The 24,178-nt window shown below is 38.7% G+C and overlaps 1 protein-coding gene across 1 annotated transcript in view; it reads left to right on the top strand.

The window, feature by feature from the left end:
* Positions 1–24,178, top strand: part of ITGBL1 (integrin subunit beta like 1) — a 218,976-nt gene that overhangs the window by 86,073 nt on the left and 108,725 nt on the right. The window contains exons 3-5 of the mRNA XM_027115884.1: positions 13,697–13,843; positions 19,236–19,358; positions 23,487–23,627. Of these exons, the coding sequence (XP_026971685.1) occupies positions 13,697–13,843; positions 19,236–19,358; positions 23,487–23,627 (411 nt within the window). The remainder of the gene's footprint in view (positions 1–13,696; positions 13,844–19,235; positions 19,359–23,486; positions 23,628–24,178) is intronic.

Here is a 24,178-nt window from a genome sequence, read left to right as displayed (position 1 = left end):
GTTAGAAAGAGTTAATTAGGTCTCTATGGGCTGGGATGTTGATATGAATAGGTGTTGGGAGACAATTCTCCATGGTCTCTTGTGTTACTGTACTTTTTGTCAACACAGGTACTGATCGCTTTCATTCAAGAATATCTTCTTATGGATGCTTGTACATAGAGCCTTGGAAGATAGACCTGGTGTCTCCCTCTGGAGCAAAGGGAAGTTTGTTTATAGCCTAGTGTAATAAGAGAGTGTATCCTTCTGTGGCAGGTTCAGGCATGCTTACTCCCCAATATAAGGGTCAGGATCCCTATCCGGGAAGTTTCTCTCCCACAGTGCAACCCACCACACGTGCAGGAATCTGCCCTGCTTCTCCTGTGTTGTTTTGTGGGAACTGGGGTTTAGGTAACTGACTCAAATTGAGATTTCAATTACTGCTACTGATATGAGTAATAAAGTCCTTTGACTCTGACCCAAGAGTCTCATGTCTTCTTCCAGAATCCATGACACAGTGTCAGGCTAATTTGTTAGTTTCAAATAGAGGAAAATCAAATCTCAGCCCCCCTTCGCAGTTCTTGACAGAATCTCTCCAAGATATATTTTAGGTAGAAAAAATAAAATGAAGGGTAAGAACAAAGTACATCACGAATTTTAAGAAAACTGATAAATGAGTGTATGTGGCAGATTTACCTTTCCATTATTTAACTTGGCTTGAATATTTGGATAAGCAAAGGAAATATTGCTTTTAATTCCTTTTAAAATTTTCTCTGACATTCCTCGTGAGCTTTCCTCCTAGTTTCCAACTGCTCACTGAATGCCAATGGAAAAAAAAAAAAAAAGAAAACAATTAAACATGACTTCGTTCAAGCCTGCTTAAAACTTAGTGTGATTCAGTAATGTAATGATGATCTTAGGTGTAATTAACTCTCTTCAGAATAACTATTCCAGTATTTTTTATTCCTCTTATTTTCCTTATAATGTGTAAGATGCACTGGGGAATATGATTTTACTGATGCTGTGTGTTCCGGCATGATGGAAGAGGGCAAGGAGGTGGAGAAGGATGAGGGGGAGGGTGGGAGAAAGAGGGGAAGATGCCAAAGGATTGAGAAGCAGCTAATAAGATAAGGACTTAAAAAAAAAATAAGATAAGGACTTAAATGTTAATTGAATTAAGGAATAAAAAGCATATTAATTTTTCTTTGTTAGAAAAATGTTAGTAGAATGGTGGGTTTGAAATCGAATTGTAGATAAAAGGTGAGACTGGGAGTGAAAAACTGCCTATTTGGAGCTTTGAATAAGGAAGGGAGAATTGACTTGGAATAGAGACTAGAAATAGGGACGTGGGTATAGTAGAGGGAGTGTTGATTACATTTTGTAAAGACCAGGAGACGCTTGTTGAATTTCATGGTATAAGAGGAAGGTGCTAACAATGAAGCTGAGGTTGAACTAGAGGAGAGAGAGGAAGCAGGGCCCCCAGAGAACCAGATGGCAAAGAAATCAAGGCTCCTTGAAAGGAATGGACCTCCACACAGCCTCTGGGGCTGGAGAAGAGGCAGAGTGGATGAGGGTCACGTAAGAGGAAGAAAGAACAGGAAGTTAGGGGATTTCATTCTTGTTCAGCGTTGTGGGTACCCAAGCTGAGTGGGCGACTTGAGAGCTTAGTTAGAAATTTGGAGGAATCATTTAAAGACATTAACCAAGAATTTCCTTTTCTATAAGTGAGGATGGTAATACTGGTTTTCTATTTTTTCATGCCATTTTGATAACCAAATAAGATTATATGAATTAAAGTGATTTGCAACTGAGAAGTTTAATATATATTTGTTATTTTAGGCATTCTGTTATAGTTTGGTAAAGCTATTTTCCAGGGTAAATATCTGTATACCAATGTAAAAAAGGAAGACAAGATACATTATCTAGAATGATTAAAATGGGATATTTTAAAATTGAATGGTAGGTTAGACTTTTCTATTATGAAAACTATAACCTTTCAGAATGGGGAATGACATAGCTCATGAGTCAAGAATAGGGAGGGGGTCCTGGAAGTCGGTAAGTTTTGAATTGTTTATATTTTCTTTCTTTTTTAAAAAAAATATTTATTTATTTATTTTGGCTGCGCCAGATCTTTAGTTGTGCCATGTGGGATCTAGTTCCCTGACCAGGGATCGAACCTGGGCCTCCTACATTGGGAGCATGGAGTCTTAACTGCTGGGCCACCAGGGAAGTCCCTTGAACTGTTTATGTTTTCATGTGAAGATATTCCTCCTGTTTGGAGCAAAGGCTACCTTTGTTGTTATTTTCTTTTCCAGTTCTCCAAATACCTTGACTTTAAATGGTTTCAAAACAAATGAGTGCACTGGCTATTACAGCAACCTTTCCTTTCCTTCTGATACCCTGAACACACTCCTCAGTAAAGTTTGCCCCTCCTCTTCCAATATATACGATTTCTAAAAGAGCTACTTGTCGAAGGAACTGTGTCTAGTTTCTTTTTTCTTCCCGAAATGAGGTAGGGCTATCAGAACAGTGCGACAGAGTATTATATCCTAAAAAACATTGCTTGCCCTCTGGCTTTATTTCCAATTTAATTTTTCTGTCTACTGATCTAGATTTAAAATTTTTTAAAAGGGAACCAAAAGTGACACCTCGTTTAAAAGTATTTTACCTTGTCCACAAGTTCCTTTTTTCAATTTTCTAAATGACTTCATGAGCTCCTAAAAAGTTTTAAAAATGAATAATAATGAACTGAATTCAGTCTCCATGCCAACTACTGATATATATTTTTTCTGGTGACTGATCTTTTTATTGTAGAAAACATCATGATTTAAAGTCCTTTTACCTGCTTACAAGAGAGTGGTTTCATTTTTTTTCCAGTCAAGTGAACCAAACTGTCAGCAACTTTTATTCACTATCCACTTTATAATAGCTTAGATCAGAGGGACCCTAGATAGTTACTGAATTAACAGAAAAGTCCTTGTAGTTAGAGGATTTACATTAAAGTTGACTGAACATGTAAATGTTTGTTAATTTTTGAACTGAGAAGGAAATTAAAAAGTAGTTACCAGCTGCTCCTGTTTAGTTGGATGAGGAGAAAATAACCAAAGAATTGCTTGATCATAACATCTGAAGACCATAAGGTGATCATAATCTTTGATTTTGCCATCGCACAGACTTCTTTAAGGAGCAATAAAAGAGTTCTTTTTAAAAAATAGGGTTTTTAAAAGGTAGATATTATTAAAAGTCCAGGCTTTTTGTAAAGTCCACTTCTGGGCATATTTTGGAAGCTCTGTAGAGGGGAGGCTTTCCACAGCCCACTGGAATTTAATAATGCAACAGGGCTAACAGGAGAGGTGCGGTATTCTTTTCAGACAAAGAAAGTGGTTTTATTTTCTAGAAAACAGGGTTTGGGGAATGGAGGAATCCTAAGCAGAATGATTAGAAAGATAAGCCGTAGGGAATCATTTTGCCCATTTCCCAGTGATTCCATAAGCAGTGTGTTTCATTATATGGGGGTTTCTGTTGAATTCTTTTCCTATTGACTTTTGACACAAGGTGACAAAGAGAAATATATACTTTTGTTTAGAGATTTTTGCCTTCTAATGTCACCTTTAGGACGGTCCTGGGTGTACAAGGTACCATTCAGATTTAGTCATTTCTGCCAAGGTGCAGGTAAATGTCAGCCTTTACTTATGGAGTCATCTATTAAGCATGTGGGTTAAAATGTGCTGACTATGCCAGTGGGTGGCAATTACTTCCTCAGACCTTCAGCTCAGAAATGTAAAATGATACACCTTCATTTTTCTATAATTCTTTAAAACCATACCTTGAGCTTCTGTATTAGTTTGTTAGGGCTGCGGTAACAAAGTACCACAGACTGGATGGTTTACATGACAGACATATTTTGTTTCCCAGTTCTGGGCCCTAGAACTCCAAGATAAGTTGTCAGCAGGGTTGGTCCCTCCTGACGGTTATGAGGGAGAACCTTTCCCATGACTCTCCCGAGCTTCTGGTGTTTTGTCCGCAATCAGTGGTGTTTTCTGGCTAGTAGAAACATCACCCTGATCTCTGTCTTCATCCTCACATGGTGTTCTCTGTGTGCAGATGTACCCTTTTTATAAGGACACTAGTCACAATAGATTAAGGACCCATCCTACTCCAGTATGACCTCATCTTAACTCATTACATCTGCGGTGACCTTACATTCTGAAGTATAAGGGTTAGGGCTTCAACATCTAAAATTGGTGGGGACACAGTTCAACTCATAACAGCTCCCATTCCACCTACGATACAAATGGTTTTTGGTTTGATTCTGGGTGTACCTGTAGTTGCTGCAGGACAGTGGTGGCCTGTGTCAGGTACTTGCACCTTCACAGCCATTTCTCTTCTATTGAAACTGTTCTAAGATGGTCCAGAGTCAAGTTACATCTCCTGGAATGGGCACAACCCTATCTCTCTGTGTCCTGTACTCGACCCCCCCTGGAGGGGGCAGGGGACAGTGCCTTCTCCTGGAGACCCAGACAGTGCATAGCTCTTCCCTGCACCTTGCTTCCTGGCTTAGCCTGTACCCTTCTGAATAATAGGGTCCTCCCATTCAGATTGGCAGCTACATTCTACCAGCTCTTCACAGACCCTCAGGTTGTAAAGATTAACCCTACTGTCTCTTCCATGCAGTGTTTTATGAATATGAGTCAGAGTGGTGACATCTCCTGAGTGCTGCTGGAGTCCTAAAACAACACTCCTTTTAACATCATCCCTTGTAGGAGTATTGCTTCTAACGGAGGTGTTTTTTTCTTTTTAAAATTTTTGGGTAAAATATGATCATAAAGTATAAAAAATAATTAAAAAGATCAATATTGTGTCTCCACCACCTAGCTTAAGAAATAGAATCTTTCTTATACATTTGCAAATCCATTGCTTAAATCATTTATCTCCAAACTCCTGATCACACTTCAAAAAATTGAATTTACCTATATTTGTGTATTCATTTATAATTTATCTAGAGATGAGCACCACATTTTGGAAGCCACGAGCTTGTGTCAGGACCTTTGTTCTGAAGCTGAAAAAGAAAGATTAGGGTGGCCCTATCCACCAATCAACATGACTACTGTCCTCATAAGTAGAGAAGAAGAGACACAGGCACAGGGGGGAGAGGGCCATGTGATGGCAGAGGCAGAGGTTGCAGGGATGCAGCTGCAAGCCAAGGGACTCCAAGGACTGCCAGCCCCACCAGAAACTAGGAAGAGATGAGGAAGTCTTGTACACAGAATCTCAAAGTCTATGACCCAGCTGACACTTTTTTTTCCCCATTGAAATGCATTTTATTTTAAATATAGCAGTGTGTACATGTCAGTCCCAAGCCAACACCTTGATTTGGGACTTCCAGCCTCCAGAATCATGAGGACAGTAAGTTTCTATTGTTGGGAGTCACCCAGTTTGTGGTACTTTGTCACAAACCTAGGAAACTAATGAAAAGCCTAAGTATTTGCCCAAACTTACCCAGCTAGCAAGTTCTGGACGTGGGACTTGAACCTAGGCAGTCTGTCACAGGAGGGCATTACACAGCCCTCTGGAGGACACAGGGCATCCCCATGTTGGCTGTGAGCCGTAAGGGCATAAACAGAGTTTGCTCTGCAGACAACCAGCACAGCTTGAGATGAAGAAGGCTAACATAACCAGATGGAGCATATTATTAATATTTGTCAGACATACACAAAGTTCTTTTTTAAAAAAACATATTATTTTTATTGATATAGTATTTTTTATAAATTTATTTATTTTCATTTTATTATTTTTTGGCTGCGTTGGGTCTTCGTTGCTGCGCGCGGGCTTTTTCTAGCTGCGGTGAGCGGGGGCTACTCCTCTTTGCGGTGCACAGGCTTCTCTTGTCGCGGAGCACGGGCTCTAGAGCGCACGGGCCTCAGTGGATGCAGCACGTGGGCTCAGTAGTTGTGGCGCATGGGCTTAGTTGCTCCCCGGCATGTGGGATCTTCCCGGATCAGGGCTCGAGCCCGTGTCCCCTGCATTGGCAGGCAGACTCTCAACCACTGCGCCACCAGGGAAGCCCAGCACATGCACAGAGTTCTGAAAAAAAAATCTCGACATTGAGAGGGATGCTGATAAATACCATCCAATCATCCAGTGCTCTTGGTAACCACATTAAAAGACAAAGTTTAGAGTCTTGCTAAGTCCCATATATAAATATACATACACACATATATGTGTATTAATAAACACATACATACATATACACAGACATACATATACACAAATCTCCATTGACCAGATTCCTTGACATACATATTTATCTATAATGAGGAGGAGGTGATGGTGAACAGGGAGTTTCATTTTGTTCTTAGTAAAACTGAGGAGATTTCAGTCACTTCTGATCTCCTAGTCTGGTTACAATATTCTGAGATTCTTAGATTCCAGTTCGATTAAGTTCATTTCCATCAGCTAAGAAATACTGTTGATGGATATTGTGTCTAAGGCTTGAGTGGCTTCTGTCATTTGGTGTATTTGAGATGAAGAGACACCCTTGAATAAAATACCCCAAGACAGGACAAAAGACCAAGACAGAAACCAAAGGAAGCGAGGGCTCCTTTTATTTTTCTTTCACAGAAGAAAATGAAGGAATCTCTGTAAAGATTTCTGATGAATAAACTTGTAGAACTGGGAGCTGGAGGAATAGAGGACTGAAAGATTCCATCATCTGGTCCAATTGTCTTTCCTCTCTCTCTTTTCCTTCTCAGGACATCTGAGAAATACAGCACATGCTCTAATTATGGGGCAGAGTAGGGAACACGAGCTTCTCGAGAAATGTGGATGAAACGGCAGAGAAGACAGTTCTAATCATTCCCCCTTAAAGACAGATACTCTGCAACCCTCGAGAAATACTGAGTTTATGTACATGTTTAACTTACCAGACCAAAAAAAAAAATTGAGTCTGAAAAGTTCGAGGATTAACTCACCTGTTGAAGGTCACAAGTCCAACTAGGGCAGAATCTGTATGAACACCTAGGTTTCCTGAATTTCCAAGCTAGTGCTTGTGTCTGAGTGTGTTTGTATAATTCTTGCCTGAATATGATATTATAGGTTTGACTTTATGAAATTTGCCACCTAAGGTTCGGCTAAAACATTGTGTCTTGATTTGCTATAATTTATATTTTATGTTTTATAATTGTCTCAGGTTACCAGAATTCTAATGTTAAATCCCCCAATTGTAGCAGTATTCAACCCAAACCCACTTTAAAAATAAACATATCAGGATAATCTGTGGTATTTTAATGGGTACTTTGAATAACAGACAGGATTTTGTTTCATGATTGTTTTCAGTAGCAAACAAGATTTGGTAACAATATCCACCACTACCACCCTGATTTAATATGTTGAATGCCCCATTTGAAGGAACTACTTTGGTTTGTTGTAAGAAAAAGAAAATGATTGAGGCTATAGTATGGAATTTTCAAGATGAAAGGAATCTTTGGGTTATTCAGCCATTTTCTTAATTTTGCAGATCAGCACCCTGAGGTCTAGAGAAATTAGATAACTAGATTCCTGAATTCTTCTATCTGCCATCTTTAGCATTATTTAATTTTAAATAGTGAAATCTGATAATTTTACTGTTAGAATTCTTTCAACGTGTATTGAGTAATCCAGTTCTGAGCATGTGAGTTACAAAAGGAAACAGTGTCATCAAGCCACTAATCCATAGATTTTACTGGTACCACTTTTCCTAGAGCAAGCAGGTGTTCTCACGTTTACTACGTTGCAACTAAATGGATAATGTTGGCTGTAACAGGAAAAACACAGCTTTTCAGCTAATAAACTGTGTGACCTTGAGCGAGCTAATTACCCTTTGCTCCTCCTATTTGTAAAACAGGGAAACAAAAATCTGTCTCGCTGGCTTCTTATGGCAAAGACTAGCCTGTATAAAGTACTTATCACTCTACCTGCAAACCAGTAATTGTTAGTTTTCCTTTCCTCTCTTCTTTTCCATTTTCCTGATCAAGGTTACGTGGTGGATTAGCATCCAGGCAGGACTAGAGCCCAGATCTTTCCATTTCTGGGGCAAAACTCTCTTCTACACAGAATTCTTCCATCATTCACATAGTAATGTTCTCAGAAATGGGAAACAGAAATATCTAAGAAGTCAGTTTGTAATTAGCCTGAGAAGCAAAATAGGGACTTGTACCTCTGTCTTGAAAACGGTCAAGTTTCTATTGCAAACCATGAAGTAATTGTAACGTTAGCTAAGGGATCCTTGTCTTAGAATTTTAGATGTGGCATTGTTCTTTAGTTTCTTATACCTAGAGAGGCTGGGAGATCTATAGTGGCTCAGAAAGAACAGGACAAAAATTGAGTGTGTCTTTTATTAAATGAGCTTGTTTGAATCCACTGGACAATAAGACAATGCAGGTCTTGGGAGTTTACTTATTTGACCAAACCAAATAGATTTGCAGGGCCAACTGAGTGCTCAAATTAAAATATCTATTTCAGGATTACCATGTGGCTCTAGCAGTGGAATACCTAGCTTATCTGACATCCAGAGAGAATCACTTTTTAACATCCTCCTCTAGATAATAAGATTGTTGTCAGTAGTAATCATGGAATAATAATTAATCATCACGATTTGTTTCCAGCTTTATTAAGATACAGTTGACATACAGCGCTGTGTAAGCTTAAGGTGTACAGCATAATAATGTACATATATTCCAGAATAATAACTACAATAACTTTAGTTAACCTCTGTCATCTCATATAGATACAAAAAAAAAGAAGAAAAAGTTTTTTTCTCCTTGTGATGAGAACTATTAGGGTTTACTCTCTTAATGTTGGAATATGCTATACAGTATATTTGTATGTATATTAACTATAGTCATTGTGTTGTACATGACATACCTAGTACTTATTTATTGTATAACTGCAAGTTTGTACCTTTTGACCACCTTCATCCAGTTCCCCTCCTATTCCCGCCTCTGTGTTAACTACAAATCTGATCTCTTTTTCTATGAGTTTGGTTTTTATGCTTGTTTGGTTGGTTGGTTGGCTATTTTTAGATACCATATATAAGTAAAATTATACAGTATTTGTCTTTCTGCATCTGACTTATTTCACTTAGCATAATGCCCTCAAGTTTCATTCATGTGTCCCAAGTGGCAGGATTTCCTTCTTTCTTATGGCTGAATAGTATTCCATTATATATATATACTATATATATATATATAATATATATACACATATATATTATATATATATATACACTATAGCTTCTTTATCCATTTATCCTATACCTATGCCTACCTATGTCTACATATATTATCTATCTACCTATCTACCTTTTTAAGACTTCAAAAAGACTTGAAGCCAAAAACATAGCTAATCCAATAGGCATGTTAATTTTGGCAGTTTATTTGCATCCATAGTATCAGTAGACTTGGAGGAGAGTTAAGTGCCGTCCCCTTCAGCTTTTTTTTGTTTATTCGTTTGGCAAAGAAAGGTGCTATTACTTTTCATTGGTATATGCAAATGGCTAATTGATTTTTAAAAGTTCTTCAATACTGGTAAAGTATTTCCAATTGGAAACAGTTTGTTTTCATTTTTAAAAAAAGCATCAACTTCTCTTCCACCGTACACTAGTGTATCTTATCATCACTCCGAGTGGAATAGATGAGTGTCTGCATTACCCAGGTAAAAGGGATCACGGAGTAGTGGTGGCAGTGCTGCAGTTGCATTGTTTGTTTAAGAGTCACAAACCCCATTCTATTCTGTCTCTGTTGGAATGCCCTTCCTTGCTCAGTGGTGGTCAAGGCTTTAGCCCACCTCGGAAGCACTGGAGCCAGCCGACCAGGCCTCCATATTCTTACCCAAAAAGGAGACTAAACTACTGGACTTTACCCTCCACCGTGACTTGTCTTCCCTTTCTGGCGACTGGCGGCACTACTCACAGCCCTGGGAGCAATGCGAATAGCCTTTGGCTTTTTCATCCTTATTGCTTTGTGGGGGGTGGTTCTGGCATTTCTCTCACATTCTTGTTTTGTGTGTTTGTTTTCTCTTGACTCCTTGAGAACATATTTGAAGGGCAACAGATTTATTCTCAAGGATGTTGGATGGTTCGTTTTAAGACGGTATTTTGTAGTTGTGGAAACAGAGTTATCTGGAGAAGAGCCAGAAGTGGAGTGGTCTAGACAGCCGGGAACGGTGGATGTTCTGCTGGTTAGGACTTCATATTGCCCTGGGCAAGGGCCACCCTTCGACCTGGACAATAGGAGGGGTTCTGCTCTGGTCCTCCTCTGCCATCCTTTCCCAAGGCGGAGTGGGGTGGGATGCCCGAGAGGCCAAGGGGACATCGCCACCTGGAGCCCTGGGCCCTGCCACCTCTGCTCCCCTAGGCTGAGGTGCCTGGGACCCAGGACCTTCTACCCTGAAGGTCCCCAAATCTCTTCCAGAGCCTGCTGTGGCTTTCCCCCCAGTCAGTGGCAGTGCAGATGTCCTGAGGCTGGGCTGGTGGTCAGGGAGCAGCCACCGCAGGTAGAGGGCAGGGGAGGGGCTGGCAGAGCTGTGGAAGCACATGTGGACCTGGGCCGGGCTGTCTGTGGGAATTCTCAGGCCCTCCCTGTGTAGGATAGAAACGGGGATGAGGGGGCTTGCTGCCAGCTCTAGCCCATTTATTTGCATATCTAAGAGAGAAAAATGATCCCATCTCGTCCATGACTATACAGCAGGAAAGAGGCTAATCAGGGCTTACTGTCTGCAGCTGTTGAGGTTTAAATTGTGTGCCCCTAAAAGATGGGTGAAATCCCACCACCAGGCGCTTGTCAATGTGACATTTGGGAAGAGAGTCTTTGAAGGTGTAATTAAGATGAGCCTCTACAGGAGTAGGATGGGCACCAATGACTGGTGCCCTCGTAAGGAGAAAGATGTGAAGACACAGACACACAGAGATAAAAGCCACGTGAAGACAGAAGCAGAGCCTGGAAAGCTTTCACAGCTAACGAGCACCAAAATCACAGGCAACCATCCGTAGGTAGGAGAGAGGCATGGAAGAATTTCTTGCTCAGATGCTCCAGGAGGAATGGATCTGCAGACACCGTGATTTCAGGTTTTGGGGCTTCAGAGCTGGGAGAGAGAAAATTTCTGTTGTTTTAAGCCATTCAGTTTATGGTACGTTGGATGGTAGCCGTAGCAAACTAATACACAGTGGATAAATTATTTTGCAAAACGAGATGTTTGCCGAAGCCATGTTATTGACACTGTAATGGAGATTACCTTGCTTGGATAATACAGCAACCTCATTCCCTGAGGTTGGCCAAAGCTCTTATTAACCTTGGATAAAGAGTAGAAATAGAAGATTATTTTCTTTCTAAAAAAAAATTATACATTTATCTCCAAGTAAGGTTGTACAGGCTATTACTTGGTAATTCTTGACGGTAAAAAAAAAATCGGTTCTCATTTACTTTCCTAAATGGAGGAAAGTGAATCAAGAAGGCCCTACTGGGCATGAAGATTAGAAAGAACATAAAGGCAGAGGACCCTGTCCTACATTGTCTGTCATCTTTGCCTCCAATCAGATGCTACAGGAAAAGCTGAAAACACACTACCTGACACAGTGTGTGCCCAAGATATTAGTATAAGTTGTAAGGAAAAAGGGCCCCCTAATCAAAAAAATTGTATATGCCACATAAAGTTAAATGGCTTTTTCATGAAAGGACCTCTGACGGGCTTCAGTGTGCTGATATATATCATGGCACGCTAAGAGAAGAATATAGCATGTCTCTTTCCATGTTTATTTTATCATAGAACCTTTTATGGAAGAAGTTTCTGAAACTGGACCTCCATGGACTAACTTTGGGTTGTAAGCACCTAAAATATTGCTTCTACTGATGCTTCATTAGGTCAGTGTGGGATGAATGAGTCTTTTCCTATCATCTGTGTACATTTTCGTTATTTTTCCAAATCTCCCTCCATTTCAAAAATCTGTAACCTTTGACCCACAAACCATTACCCACCTCTGTCATATACACCTTAGTTTGGAGTTTAAGATGTTCTATCCAATATAGAAGAAGCACTGAGTATTCTTTTATTCTAGATACTTCATTTTCTTCTAAAGCATTTTTATTTTCTTTGCAGTTGATACGGAGCTTTTTTATTGGGATGAACCATGACTGACATTTAACTTATAGAAGTGGCTACTTCATGTGGTTTAACCTAATACACTAATATTATTAAAGAATCGTTACAGTTACTGAGATACTTAATTCACCAAAAGAGGCTTAGCCACCTCAAGAATTTGGCTTAATCCTTTTATAAATAGACTGGATGGTTGGCAGGAGAGATCACTTATGCTTGTAAATGATACCAAGTTGGCTGAGATTGACAATATCATGTAGGACCAGACAGGAATGCAAGATGATACAATCAATTTGACAGAATAATGTGCACTTGATAAAATGAATCGCAATTAGGGTACAGGCAAGATTTTGTTTGTAAAATAGAATAATTAATTCGAAAAATGCAACAGGAATAGAAACACTTACATGGACTGGGCCCCATGCAGGGGAGTTTTAAAGTCATAGCCAATCACAGATCCAGGCTCTGCCAGGCATGCCCAAATGGCAGGCCTCTGAGCCATTCATTCTGACAGGCCATCTGGATTTCATCATGTGGATTTTGGCTGCCACCTCGAATGATTGTTGGCCCGAGATCAATGATTCCATTCCACTGTGGCTATGAATTTCAGCCATTAAGACGTAGTACTGTTACCTTGAATAATACACGAATTTTCTCTCTGTAACCCATTCAAACTCTACTCACCTTCCAAGGCCCAGTTAAAAGTCAAGGAAGTGTAGAAAATCTTTCCCCTCTTATTTCTATAGGTTGTAGACTACCTCCCTCAACTTAATATAAGGTCCAACAAACATTTCTGGCTGAAGATAACACAATTCTCTTTGCATATTAGCCTCAACTTTTCAGTTTGTAAGGTCCTTGAGCGCAAAGACCAAGGCTTGTATGTGTTTTGTACTTCTTTCTAATATGTAGTCAATAAAACATTAGCAGGATTCTTCAAGCAGGACTTAATAAAATTAATAACCACAACAATAAAAACAGCAAAATGTTGATTTGAGAGCATGGAAGGTTGAGAAATTTTTGTGGCAGTAGATGAATATGGCTCTTATCCTTTTGACTCTTGAACCAGATTACCCCATCAAGAAACAAAATATATACTTATTTTTCATGTCAATCTTATCCCAAGGTGGTATTTAATATATCTATACAATTTTATTACATATAAAATTCAAATAAATATCAGGCCAATGTTTAGTTTAGTGGAATTTCATGTGTTATAAAATGCAGTTAAATGGAAATTGTTTTTACGGGGCTTTTGTGTCTTAAATATGCCAGTGCTAGGTGGACTCCTTTAAGTGCTAAATTTTCTGAGCATGCGGTTTTTCAGACCTTTGGTTTATTATCTATCCTAATGTCTCTATGAGTTAAGTGAATGTTTTTAGAATGATATATCGAAGTTGATTATGAAAATAAAATCCACATACTTCATTATATGGTATATAAATAGGATTACCCCTCAGTCACTGTCGTTTACCTGTGTTTGAATTGATTATAGCTCGGTCCAGAACCAACATCACTCTTAAGATCCTTAGTTACAGTAATGGTTTCCTTTGGAAAAGAATTTGAGTCTAACGGGATGTTGTTAAATTCTCAGGCCACGGTACGTGTGACTGTGGAAAGTGCAGATGTGATGGAGGATGGTTTGGGGACGCTTGCCAGTACCCAAAGACCTGTGACCTGACAAAGAAACAGAGCAACCAAATGTGCAAGAATTCTCAAGATATCATCTGCTCTAATGCAGGTAAGAATTTCATGCCCTGAGAATTCTTAAATGAAATAATTTTAATGGTAATATGTAGGCGTTGAGAAATGTTGAACCTCCGAGTGGGACTGCTTTTGAGCATATTTTTTTGAAGTGAAATTCAGATAAATCAATTGGGAAAAATGTCCTCTTGCTGAGACTGGCAAGTCTGATGCTCTCCAGCTGTTCCAAATGCCTTCTTCAAGTAGGATAGTCACTGGAAGCAACACCCTGACAACATTTTAGGTAAATTGTGAGCCATGATTTTGAATGCTGGATTAATCCTTTTAAAAAGGATTTGTATAAACTTACTTAATTATCTTCTGTTACGGATCAAGGGTGCTTTGAATTTATACCTTGGCATCAAAAAGAACCAAACTCTTCAAATCTAATGGGGGTTTCCAATGCCCTGGATGTGAAAACCATTGCAGAATATAGTGATAGCAAGATTTTTGTTTGACTAAAATATTTGTATATCTGGTAGACATCATTTAAAAATATTTCTTAGAAATTTACAGAGGAGCTGTTAAAATTAATTACCAAAATCATATAAAACACAACAACTGTGGTTTTGGTTTCAGTGGTGTTCAGCCAGTGTTACTATAATTAAATACTCTTTTAACAGTTGGGCACGTAGAACCTCAAAGTCAGTTTTTTCTCAGCCCTGGTTGAACTTGAGAATGCTCCTGTCCTACACTGGAGGCTCTGATTTAGTTGCTTTGGGGTCTGATATGGACTATAGTGGGTTTTTTTAAAAGTTCTCTGGGTAGTTCTTACATAGATCCAGGGGTGTGAGCCTCTTGCTCTGCATGCTGAAGGCCAGGGTTTGACTACATAAATGAGTATCTTCCCCCCTGAAGCTCCCATTGTTGGTAGAGTCCTTCTGCATTCAGAGCTGGGAGCTTTCCACAGTCTTTGATTGACAGGAGTTGCTCTGTGTAGATTCAGTGCAGTAGGGTGTTTTGCTAATAGCAATCAGGTCTACTGCCAAGGCAAGCTGTGAGTGGAGCAGCTGGGGACCGTGACGAAAGTGCTAATGGTCAGGTTACTTTCTCTGTTCACTGATACTCTCCTGGCTTCTCTCCAGCACTTCCTTTTTTCTTTTCATCTCAGTAGAATTTCTCAACTTCCGGTTCATGACACCCTCTAAACACACACACACACACACACACACACTCACCATATAGCCGCTTTTGTTTTGAAAACTTCATGCTTTCCAAACTTCTTTCAGTAATAAGACTTGAAATCAATTTCAGTTTTGTTTCTTTGTACTCTATTTTCAGATTGATGGATGGATTAATTGATTGATTGATTGATTGGTTTTCAAATCCAGGATTTTTTTTCTTTTTAATAACACATTATAACCACATAGGGGTTAGTTTAGGAATCCAAAGATGTTTCAGTGTTAAGGAATCTAAATGCATGATTCACCACATCAACACATCTTAAAGGAGAAAATTTACAGAATTGTTTCAATAGATGATGAAACACATTGGATAAGATATAAAATACGTTTCTAAGATATCTCTACCTCTATTTTTTTAACATGGATACAATACTTTTATGTAATCTTACTGTCCATATTCCAATTATGTCAATTGACCCAACAATGCCCTTTACATCATTGCGACCACCTCTGTATAGGATCCAGTCTAGGGGCAGTGTTACGTCTGGCTGTCATATCTCTTTGACATCCTTTAATGTGTCTTTAGACAGTTTCCAGAGGCAGCACAATCTTTTTTTCTGTCTCTTACTGTCTTCTCAGTTTCTAAGCCTTTCAGGTTTACTTTGGGGATCTTGCTGTCACAAAGCTTTCTTTTAATGCCTACTTCTACCAGCCCTAGTTCAGGACCACTGCCCCCAAACTGCATTAGTGTCTGAGCTCTCTATACTAATTTTTCCCCCTCATATCGCAGTGTGATTTGCAGGAAGCAGCTTGGAACAGAAGGGGAAGAGGAGGTGTATGGAATGGGCAGAAGACTGAAGGGCAGGGGGAGATGGAGATGGAGCTGGGGACTAAAGGAGTTCCAGAAGTTGACTCCGTAGGGGCACAGAATGGCAAGGCACAGTCTGCAGAGCAAAGCAAGGCTCCAGCACCATTGCATCAGGAGTATATGCTGGTGTTCAAGACAGGGAGTCATCCTGGAAAGAGGCAGCTATATTAGGCAGAATGAAAAGTCAGAGCTAAAATAATCTAGCATAAAACAGAAGACCAATCCTAGAGAATGAGTTAACTGGCAACCAAGAAAGAGATGCAGGATGACACAGCATGAGCACGCGAGTCTGGCACTTTTGCCTGGGCTTCCATATGCCGTATCTTGGAGCCTCAGTTGTGAATTCTACTTGATGAGTAAGACAGGAAGTCTCTGAACTGTTGTAAACTTCCTGCATCACCCAGGAACAGTTCAGATGTGTGGATTGGAGTGAGCCAGCCTGTGGGGGACGTCAGTGAGAAGTTGTAGAATTCAGAGGCAGAGGCTGTTCCTTCCCATCTTTCCTGAAAACAATGACTGCATACGTAGCCCTAACTATGTTGCACCTCTCTCCCTACCCATGAAGGGCTCCTGGTCTTCCAACAGATAAATTCTAAAATTCTTGACCAATATTCTTGATCCTATACTGTCTGCCTTTAGCCTACCCTTTTTTCCAAACTAAAGCCAAACTCTTCTCTGTTAAATCCTCCATCCCTATTCCTTAGCCCAGGCTCTTTCTTCAACATCACAAGTTTTTTCTCCATCTCCACTTGTTGAAATTCTATCTATACATCAAGTGCCAACTCAAGAACTTACTCCCTTACTGTGCCTTTCCTCCTTCACAGAGCCAGACTGAGGTTTATACTATCTTTATAGCATTTGTCACAAATCTGTTGCAAATGCCTTTGCGTCATCTGGTTTCATATAGATATATGTATATGTAAAAATTATCAATCACCTTGCTCTTTCTTCTTGGTCTATGATTTACTTAGTTTTTATCCATCTTATTATCTTCTATAGCACTTATGACTTCACCAATAATATAATAAAGCAATGAGAAAATTTAATGAATGGATACGTGGATGGTTGAAAGACAGCATAAATAAATGTGAAAATGAAAAAGACGGATGATAATTAGAGAACAAAATGAGATGACGCAATACCATGAATTGTAGCGTTAGATTGGAAATGACCTTTTATAAATTAAAATAGTTTATAAAACAAAGTTTATAAAAGTTTATAAACTATTTTATAAACTTCGTTTATAAAAAGAAGTTTAATGGAAGTAAAATTCACACAAGTATTCTCAAGGAAGAAAAATAACAAGCTCAAATTCTGCAGACTCACCATTTATATGTGACTGTGAGAGAAAGAACACTTACAGAGAATAGCAAATCACAAGTGACCTGTGTAACAGAATCATGCAGAGAGTATGGAACCAGGAAGTAGTGGGATCCATAAATATAAAATGTGTCTGGAGAAAATATTTGGGAATATGGCTGATACACTCGATGTCTTAATGGGAGATGACAAAGAACCCAACATTTTCTGAAAGTCTACAGTGTGCTAGACACAGTAGCATTTTTAGATAGGTGACTGGGTGATCTATTTATCACTTGATCCACACAGCAGCTCTGTGAAGAAGAGCAGATAAGGAATTTGAGAGTTAGAGATAAAAGTAATGACCTCAGTTAAAGATAAAAGTAATGACCTCAGATATGTATAGCTAGTGGGGATTAAGACCTGGATATGCCTGCAAATCTACCTCAGTCCTAAATCTGTGCTCTTTCTGGTACACCACATACAGAATTGCCAGTATCCAGTAGCTCATTTCAAATATCCATATTTCAAATATCCATAGTATCATCTTTGGTTCCTTCCCATCCTTTACCTCTCAGACCCAGTCACCGAGTCATCTTTTCTTTCTCCTGAAAATATCACCATGTGTGTTTGCTTTTTTCTAAACTCACAGCCATGACCTGGGTCAGCCTCTATTTTCTTTCCTGCAGACTAATGAACTAACATTCCCTCATATCCACTTGGCCTCATTTCATTTCATTCTCCATATGACAACCAGAGTAACAGGGTGGGAATGAATACCTGATCACATGACTCCCTTGTTGAAAATATTTCAATGGCTTCTCATTTTTCTGCTTGATTCAAGTTGGAAATCTTTAATGTGACCTCTTAGACTTCCGTAAACTGCATCTTTAGTTGCCTTTTTCCTTTCATGACATTTTCCACTTTATTTTCTGCTATACGCCAGCTGTCTTTTTCTTTTTTCCCTTATTCCCTCTTTTACCTCAGAGCTTTTGCTGTTGTTTCTTGCTGGAAGTGGGCTTTTTCACCTTCTCAATTCTCTTAGCTATTATTTTTACTTTGCTTTCAGTTCTCAGTTTAAGAGCCATTCCCCAGGGACTCTATCTTTGCCTACCAGGTCTCAGTTAAATCCCCTTATTATGTGTTTCTGCAGCAGTTTGCACTTCTCCCCTGATTTTATCACATTGTTTTTTACTCATATAAAACTTTAAGAGGAGGATTATGGCTGAATCCATCTCCTGTTGCATTTCCAGAGTCTAGGATGATACTGGTGAATGGCAAAGTCTCAATTACTCTATGGTGACTGCTGTGATGATCGATTAAAAATTTAAAAATAGGCATTAAAAAGGAAGCTCCTCAAATGGACATTCTACTTCTCAATATCCTTTGAATGCTGTTTTATTGTCAGTGAAATCACTCTTGGGGTTGTAGTCAAATCCTCAAACTTGGCTGGGTATGTTGTGTGTGGTAGACTAGATGACTCCAGTGCCTCTGTATCACCCTGAGCTGCCCTGAGGTTTTGGTGAGGTCCCAGGACTCTATGCATAAGAAAACCCACTCTGGTCCCATAGTCATAATGACATGGCTATCAGTTTAACACTGTGGGTATGAAATTATTAGGGACACCTAAGGTTTTCATTTATGCATTTGATAATGAATTCTACAAATATTCATTATATAAATAATATGTTCAAATATTGTGCAAAGCGTTGAATAAATAACTGGTGAGGAAGATAAGCAAGGTTACTTCTCTCACAAAGCTTAGAATTTTCTGCTTTAGTTCACCTAAGACCCAGGTGTAATTAGAAGATACTCATTCATGCATTGATTAGATGGACATGTATAAAGTAGCTCTGCTCTTGGGAAGGTCAGATTCATGAAACTATTAGAGGTCAATCATAATAGCTGTGTACTATAAAACATAACTGCTGGGCTACAATAATCTCAAAGAATGTCATTATCTCATCATACCCACAGTAAAACCTAATTGGAATATTAAATTGATTTAAATTGGCTTTATCTATGAAAGAGATAGGTTCAAATTCATTAATTATAATTTATATGCACTTAAATAATTTTGCTCTGTTTTAATGGTTTAGGTACATGTCACTGTGGCAGGTGTAAGTGTGATAATTCAGATGGAAATGGACTCGTTTATGGTAAATTTTGTGAGTGTGATGATAGAGAATGCATAGATGATGAAACAGAAGAAATATGTGGAGGTATGTATATTAACTTTGCAGAAATTAATAAAAGTACTTGATTTTTTCACCTATTTCATTGCACTTTTATTTCTATGAATTTCTGTGCTAAGTTTACTCATTTAAGTTGAACCTATGTTTATTTGGAATACACTTCATATAGGGAAAGTTAGACTAAGGCATTCAGAGCTAACTAGTACATCTTAAAAATTTTTTATAGATTTTATTCTTTAACCATTATTTATTGAAGTATAGTTAATTTACAATGTTGTGTTAGTTTCAGGTGTACAGCAAAGTGATTCAGATATATATATGTGTGTGTGTATATATATATATACACACATATATATGCATATTCTTTTTCAGATTCTTTTCCATTATAGTTATTGCAAGATATTAAATATAGTTCCCTGTGCTATACAGTAGGTCCTTGTTGTTTATCTGTTTATACAGTGGTGTGTATGTGTTAATCCCAAACTCCTAATTTATCCCATCCCCTGTGGTAAAACATGTTTGTTTTCTATATCTGTGTATCTATTTCTGTTTTGCAAATAAATTCATTTGTATAATTTTTTTAGATTCCACATATAAATGATATCATATGATATTTAGAGCAGACTAGTACTTTTTAAATGCAAAATCAGATTGTTCCCCAAGGAAAGCCAGATCAATATGGCGACAGGCCAACTGCATGGTTCTGTAGTGGTCCTAGCTGGACTCTGTCTTCTCTGCTCACCTTAACTGCTTTTATTCTGCTTCTTTTATTCCAGTCTCTCCATTGCATGTTTTAATTGCATTGTCTTTCCCGTTCTGAACCATAAAACTTTGAACAGTCTCATGTCCTATTGGGGACATTGAAGGCCAATAGGATTATTAGCCTAGAATCTATCCCTCCCCACCACACACTCAGATAACTTTTTTCATGATTGTTTCTACAGACCACCATGACCTCAGTCCATTTTTCTGTTGTACCAATTATTGCGTGCTTGCTAATGTCAAGCACTGCAATAAGTACTTCACATTCATTGGGTAACTTACCAGCATTTGGAATGACTTACCAGGGTTGAATGGAATTTAGACTCCTGTCTGTCTGATGCCAGAGACTGTGCTGTTGACCCCTCACCATAGAGAACTGCCCTGGAGTTTGGAGCTCCGTGAGAAAAGCCTTTCTCACCACCCGCAGTGCCCTTCTCTTCTGCTTATCTGTATGCAAGCTTGTGCCCAGAGAGAGAGAGTTTCAGTCGTGCTGGCACAGGAGAGGAAAGTAAACAGCAGTGAGAATCCCTTCAATTTAGGTAAATTCTTCTCTGCTGTTATTAAACATTTTAACCTGGTTACCTCTGGCCTCATCTCTCTGTCCGGCAGTAATTGCTTCTTTCATTGAAATCTGAAAAGACTCCGTGCATGGAATCCTATCGTGCATACCAGATGGGTGATCAGAGGAGTATTTTCCCTTCAAGGATCAGGAGCAAATGGGGCGAGGGGGAGCCAGAGGGCCATACAGTGTCACTAAGCTGTCCTTTTGTTTACAAAAACAAATTGTGGCTTCAATTCCTGTGGTCATCCAGATGCTCTTATTTTAGGTCAGCTTGGTTTTTTCTCTCTGGTTTCCTTGCTGTACAACCAACCAAGATAAAACCAACAAACACGAACCTTCATTTTTCAAGCCAGTGACCTAAGCTGGATGCTGCTCAGACAATTCTGCTAAAGGGCTCATTCCAAAATAATTAGAAAAATTAGATAAGTCTACCCACAGATATTATGTGTTTGTCCTGATATCTTATTTCCAATTATTACAGATCAAAAAAGAGGAAGGGAACATGTGTGGAGTCAGTGTTTTCTGATGCACACCACCAAAGCAAAGTCCATTTGCATGTGTAAATATAAACATTGAACTGGAAACAACAGGAAGTGTTTAACTCTCAAGCTTTCCACTCATTATTTCCGTTGGTTCCAGGCTAAAGCAATTTCATGGTGCAAAGTCTCTGACCACAGATACTTAGCACTCCAGTAAACAGCCTCTGGGGATGACCTTGACTGGGATTCTAGATTTTTCCGTGTGTCATTCACATAAAACCAGTCTGTTGAGAGGTGATCCTACAGCCCAATAATGGAGCAATTCAAAAGCAGATTTTCTTACACCATTAGTTTGCACAAAGCAGAGAATGATGCTCCTTGTCTGGAGTGTGTATTGTCCTGAGGCTTATATTTTATCTCAATTATTAAGATATGTCTTATTACAGTATTTTCATTTGAGCTATGAATATATCTGCTTGATTTTCCACCTATATCTGCATACAGTATAGCCTTACATGATTTATCCTAGTAATCCTATTCGCCTCTACCTCAGTGATTTTTTAGTAAAACCCCAATTCAATGCTGAATTTTATAAACATACAAAGAATTTGAGTTTGAAGAATGAAGATTTATGATCATTTGTTAATCTCATGGTAAGCCTTACATAGGTAGCATCTTAAATAAATTTCCTACAATGACAGAGGAATAAATTTCTGAAGATTTCTGAGATTATAGCAGAAATTCTACTTTTTGAAGTTTAAAAAAAAACCTGACTCCTAGGAAAAGTTGTCTTGCTTTCTTCCAGTGTAATCCTCAAGTTCCTAAGGCTTGTGATGTAATACTGGAATGTGATTTTTTTTTGTGTGTATACATATAGAGATATTTTGAAGTTTATAAAAAAAAGTATAGCTTTAATATTTTATTATTGATGAACTCATTTGATAGCCTTTATGTCTGCTTAAGTGAACAAATTAAAATTTGCTGTAGAAATGATCATTGTCTATTAGCTTAAAAAGAGGTTTTGTGTGGATACCCCGATTACAGCTTATTTAGACAGAAAACATGGCATGGTATGCTTGGGTCCCTGTCTCTTTCTCTCTATCTCACTATAGCACTTTCTCTTCATCTCTCGCTCTGTCTCTCTCATGTATGCTTGCTGGCAGGAAGTTTCATCTGAGAGACAAGAATGTCATGAGACCAGAATATTCTACTGTATTTCTCCCTTCATATGTGAGTGTCTCAGGCCCTACTGACACTCTTGCCATTGGCCAGATATGCCATAGTGTTTAGAAAGAAAAATAGCCTCACAATTAGTTTCCCATGGCCCTCTGGGATGATGACTGTTGGAGAAGAGAGAGGCAAGAACAAAGACTTTAGTCATAGACTCTGATAAAACATAAATTCCTATAAACCAGAAAGAATAGACTAAAAACCAAAGTGGCCCTGGTTTTCATCAGATTTGCAAGAACAAGGACATACATTCATGGTTGGGTGGCATAACTACAAAAAGGAAGGATATAAAAAGTGATTTGGGATAAAAGGTATTGTCATCTTTTGGGAATTTGTAGGATTGCTGGACATGGGTGCAGGAAGCGATGAGGTGACTGTTCATTACAGATTGTTTGGACATAAGTACAAACAAGCAGAGTAACAGTTTACAGCATGGAGGGAGCTGAAATTGTGTGGAGGCATCTGGACACAAAATGATGGGCTGTCCTTACCTAGCATTTGTACCCTCTTGATAGATAGGAGGGGAATTTGATTGTAAGGCCAAGGGTCCGTGGTATTTTCTTTGTAATTAGTAGTTTAAATGACTACTAAACACTGATTTAGCAGAAAACCTCTTTTCCATGTGGTAAGACACAACAGCTTGCAGGACACAGTTGAATGAAAAGATGAAATATTTTCTCTGGTTTAAGCAATGGCCATTAATAATGTGCATCCAAGGACGTATGCACCATTGCTTTCTCAATGGTTCATTTCAAATATCAGGAAATGCTCTCAGAGTGAATGCTTATATACATTTGAGTTTGATGTACACATCTGAGATCGGAACATAATAGACTTGCACAGTCTTTCATGCCATTTCTTTAAAATTCTGTCATTTTAATCAGCCACTTGGCTAGGACACGTTAGAGGACGCCTTGACTTGCTTTATGTGTGTAATTAGGTAGGTATAGGCACACCTATGATGTTTTGGGGGCAAACTATATAATATGATTATTTTAAGCAAGGGCTGTGGAGCAGGTGGATTATTTCCAAAGGCAAAAATGATCACCAAGAGGTAGAAAGTTAATTCTGCTTTTAAAAGTTGCTTTTTTCCTCACCGTATAAAATTCATTTTGGGTAAAGGCCACGGAAAGTGTTACTGTGGAAACTGTTACTGCCAGGCTGGTTGGCATGGAGATAAATGCGAATTCCAGTGTGACATCACCCCCTGGGAGAGCAAGCGAAGATGCACATCTCCAGATGGCAGAGTCTGCAGTAACAGAGGTGTGTCTTTCATACTCGTTACTATGTAATTGGGAAAAAAACAAACCTCTTTAATTATTAACCCAGCGCTTCTCTATATTTCCTTCCATGTGGAAGTCATCTTTTATACTGTTTGATGTAAATCAACATTTCCTATACCAACAAGCTTCTCTTTCTTATTTTTTATTGGGTAGAAAGCAGAAAGATAAGAAAGTTGCTGTCATACTTTCAGCTTCACTGAACAGATAGTTAACACAGGGACTGTAATTTCTTTGGCAGCCATCCAGAAATGGCATAGTACAGGGAAAAGGCAATTCTTGTAGATATTTCTGTTGAATGTCTCTTGACTAACAGAACCATCTACAGCATGAGCATCTAATTATCCGGAGAGCATTCCAAAAAAAACTCTCATCTTAATTATGAGTAAATTGAAGGGCTGTGTTGCGATACAGAATTGATATGGAGTCATTTAACTTTTATATGCAGTAATAAAAATGTGATATTGAACAAAATATAGCCATGTGGAATTGAGAGTGACTTTAAGCAGGAATTTAAAAAATATATTAGTATTG

Source organism: Aethalodelphis obliquidens, unplaced genomic scaffold (assembly GCF_003676395.1).
Source record: "Aethalodelphis obliquidens isolate GAN/ISIS:26980383/991018 unplaced genomic scaffold, ASM367639v1 scaffold15, whole genome shotgun sequence".
NCBI lineage: Eukaryota > Metazoa > Chordata > Mammalia > Artiodactyla > Delphinidae > Aethalodelphis > Aethalodelphis obliquidens.
This window is presented reverse-complemented; position numbering and strand designations above follow the sequence as displayed.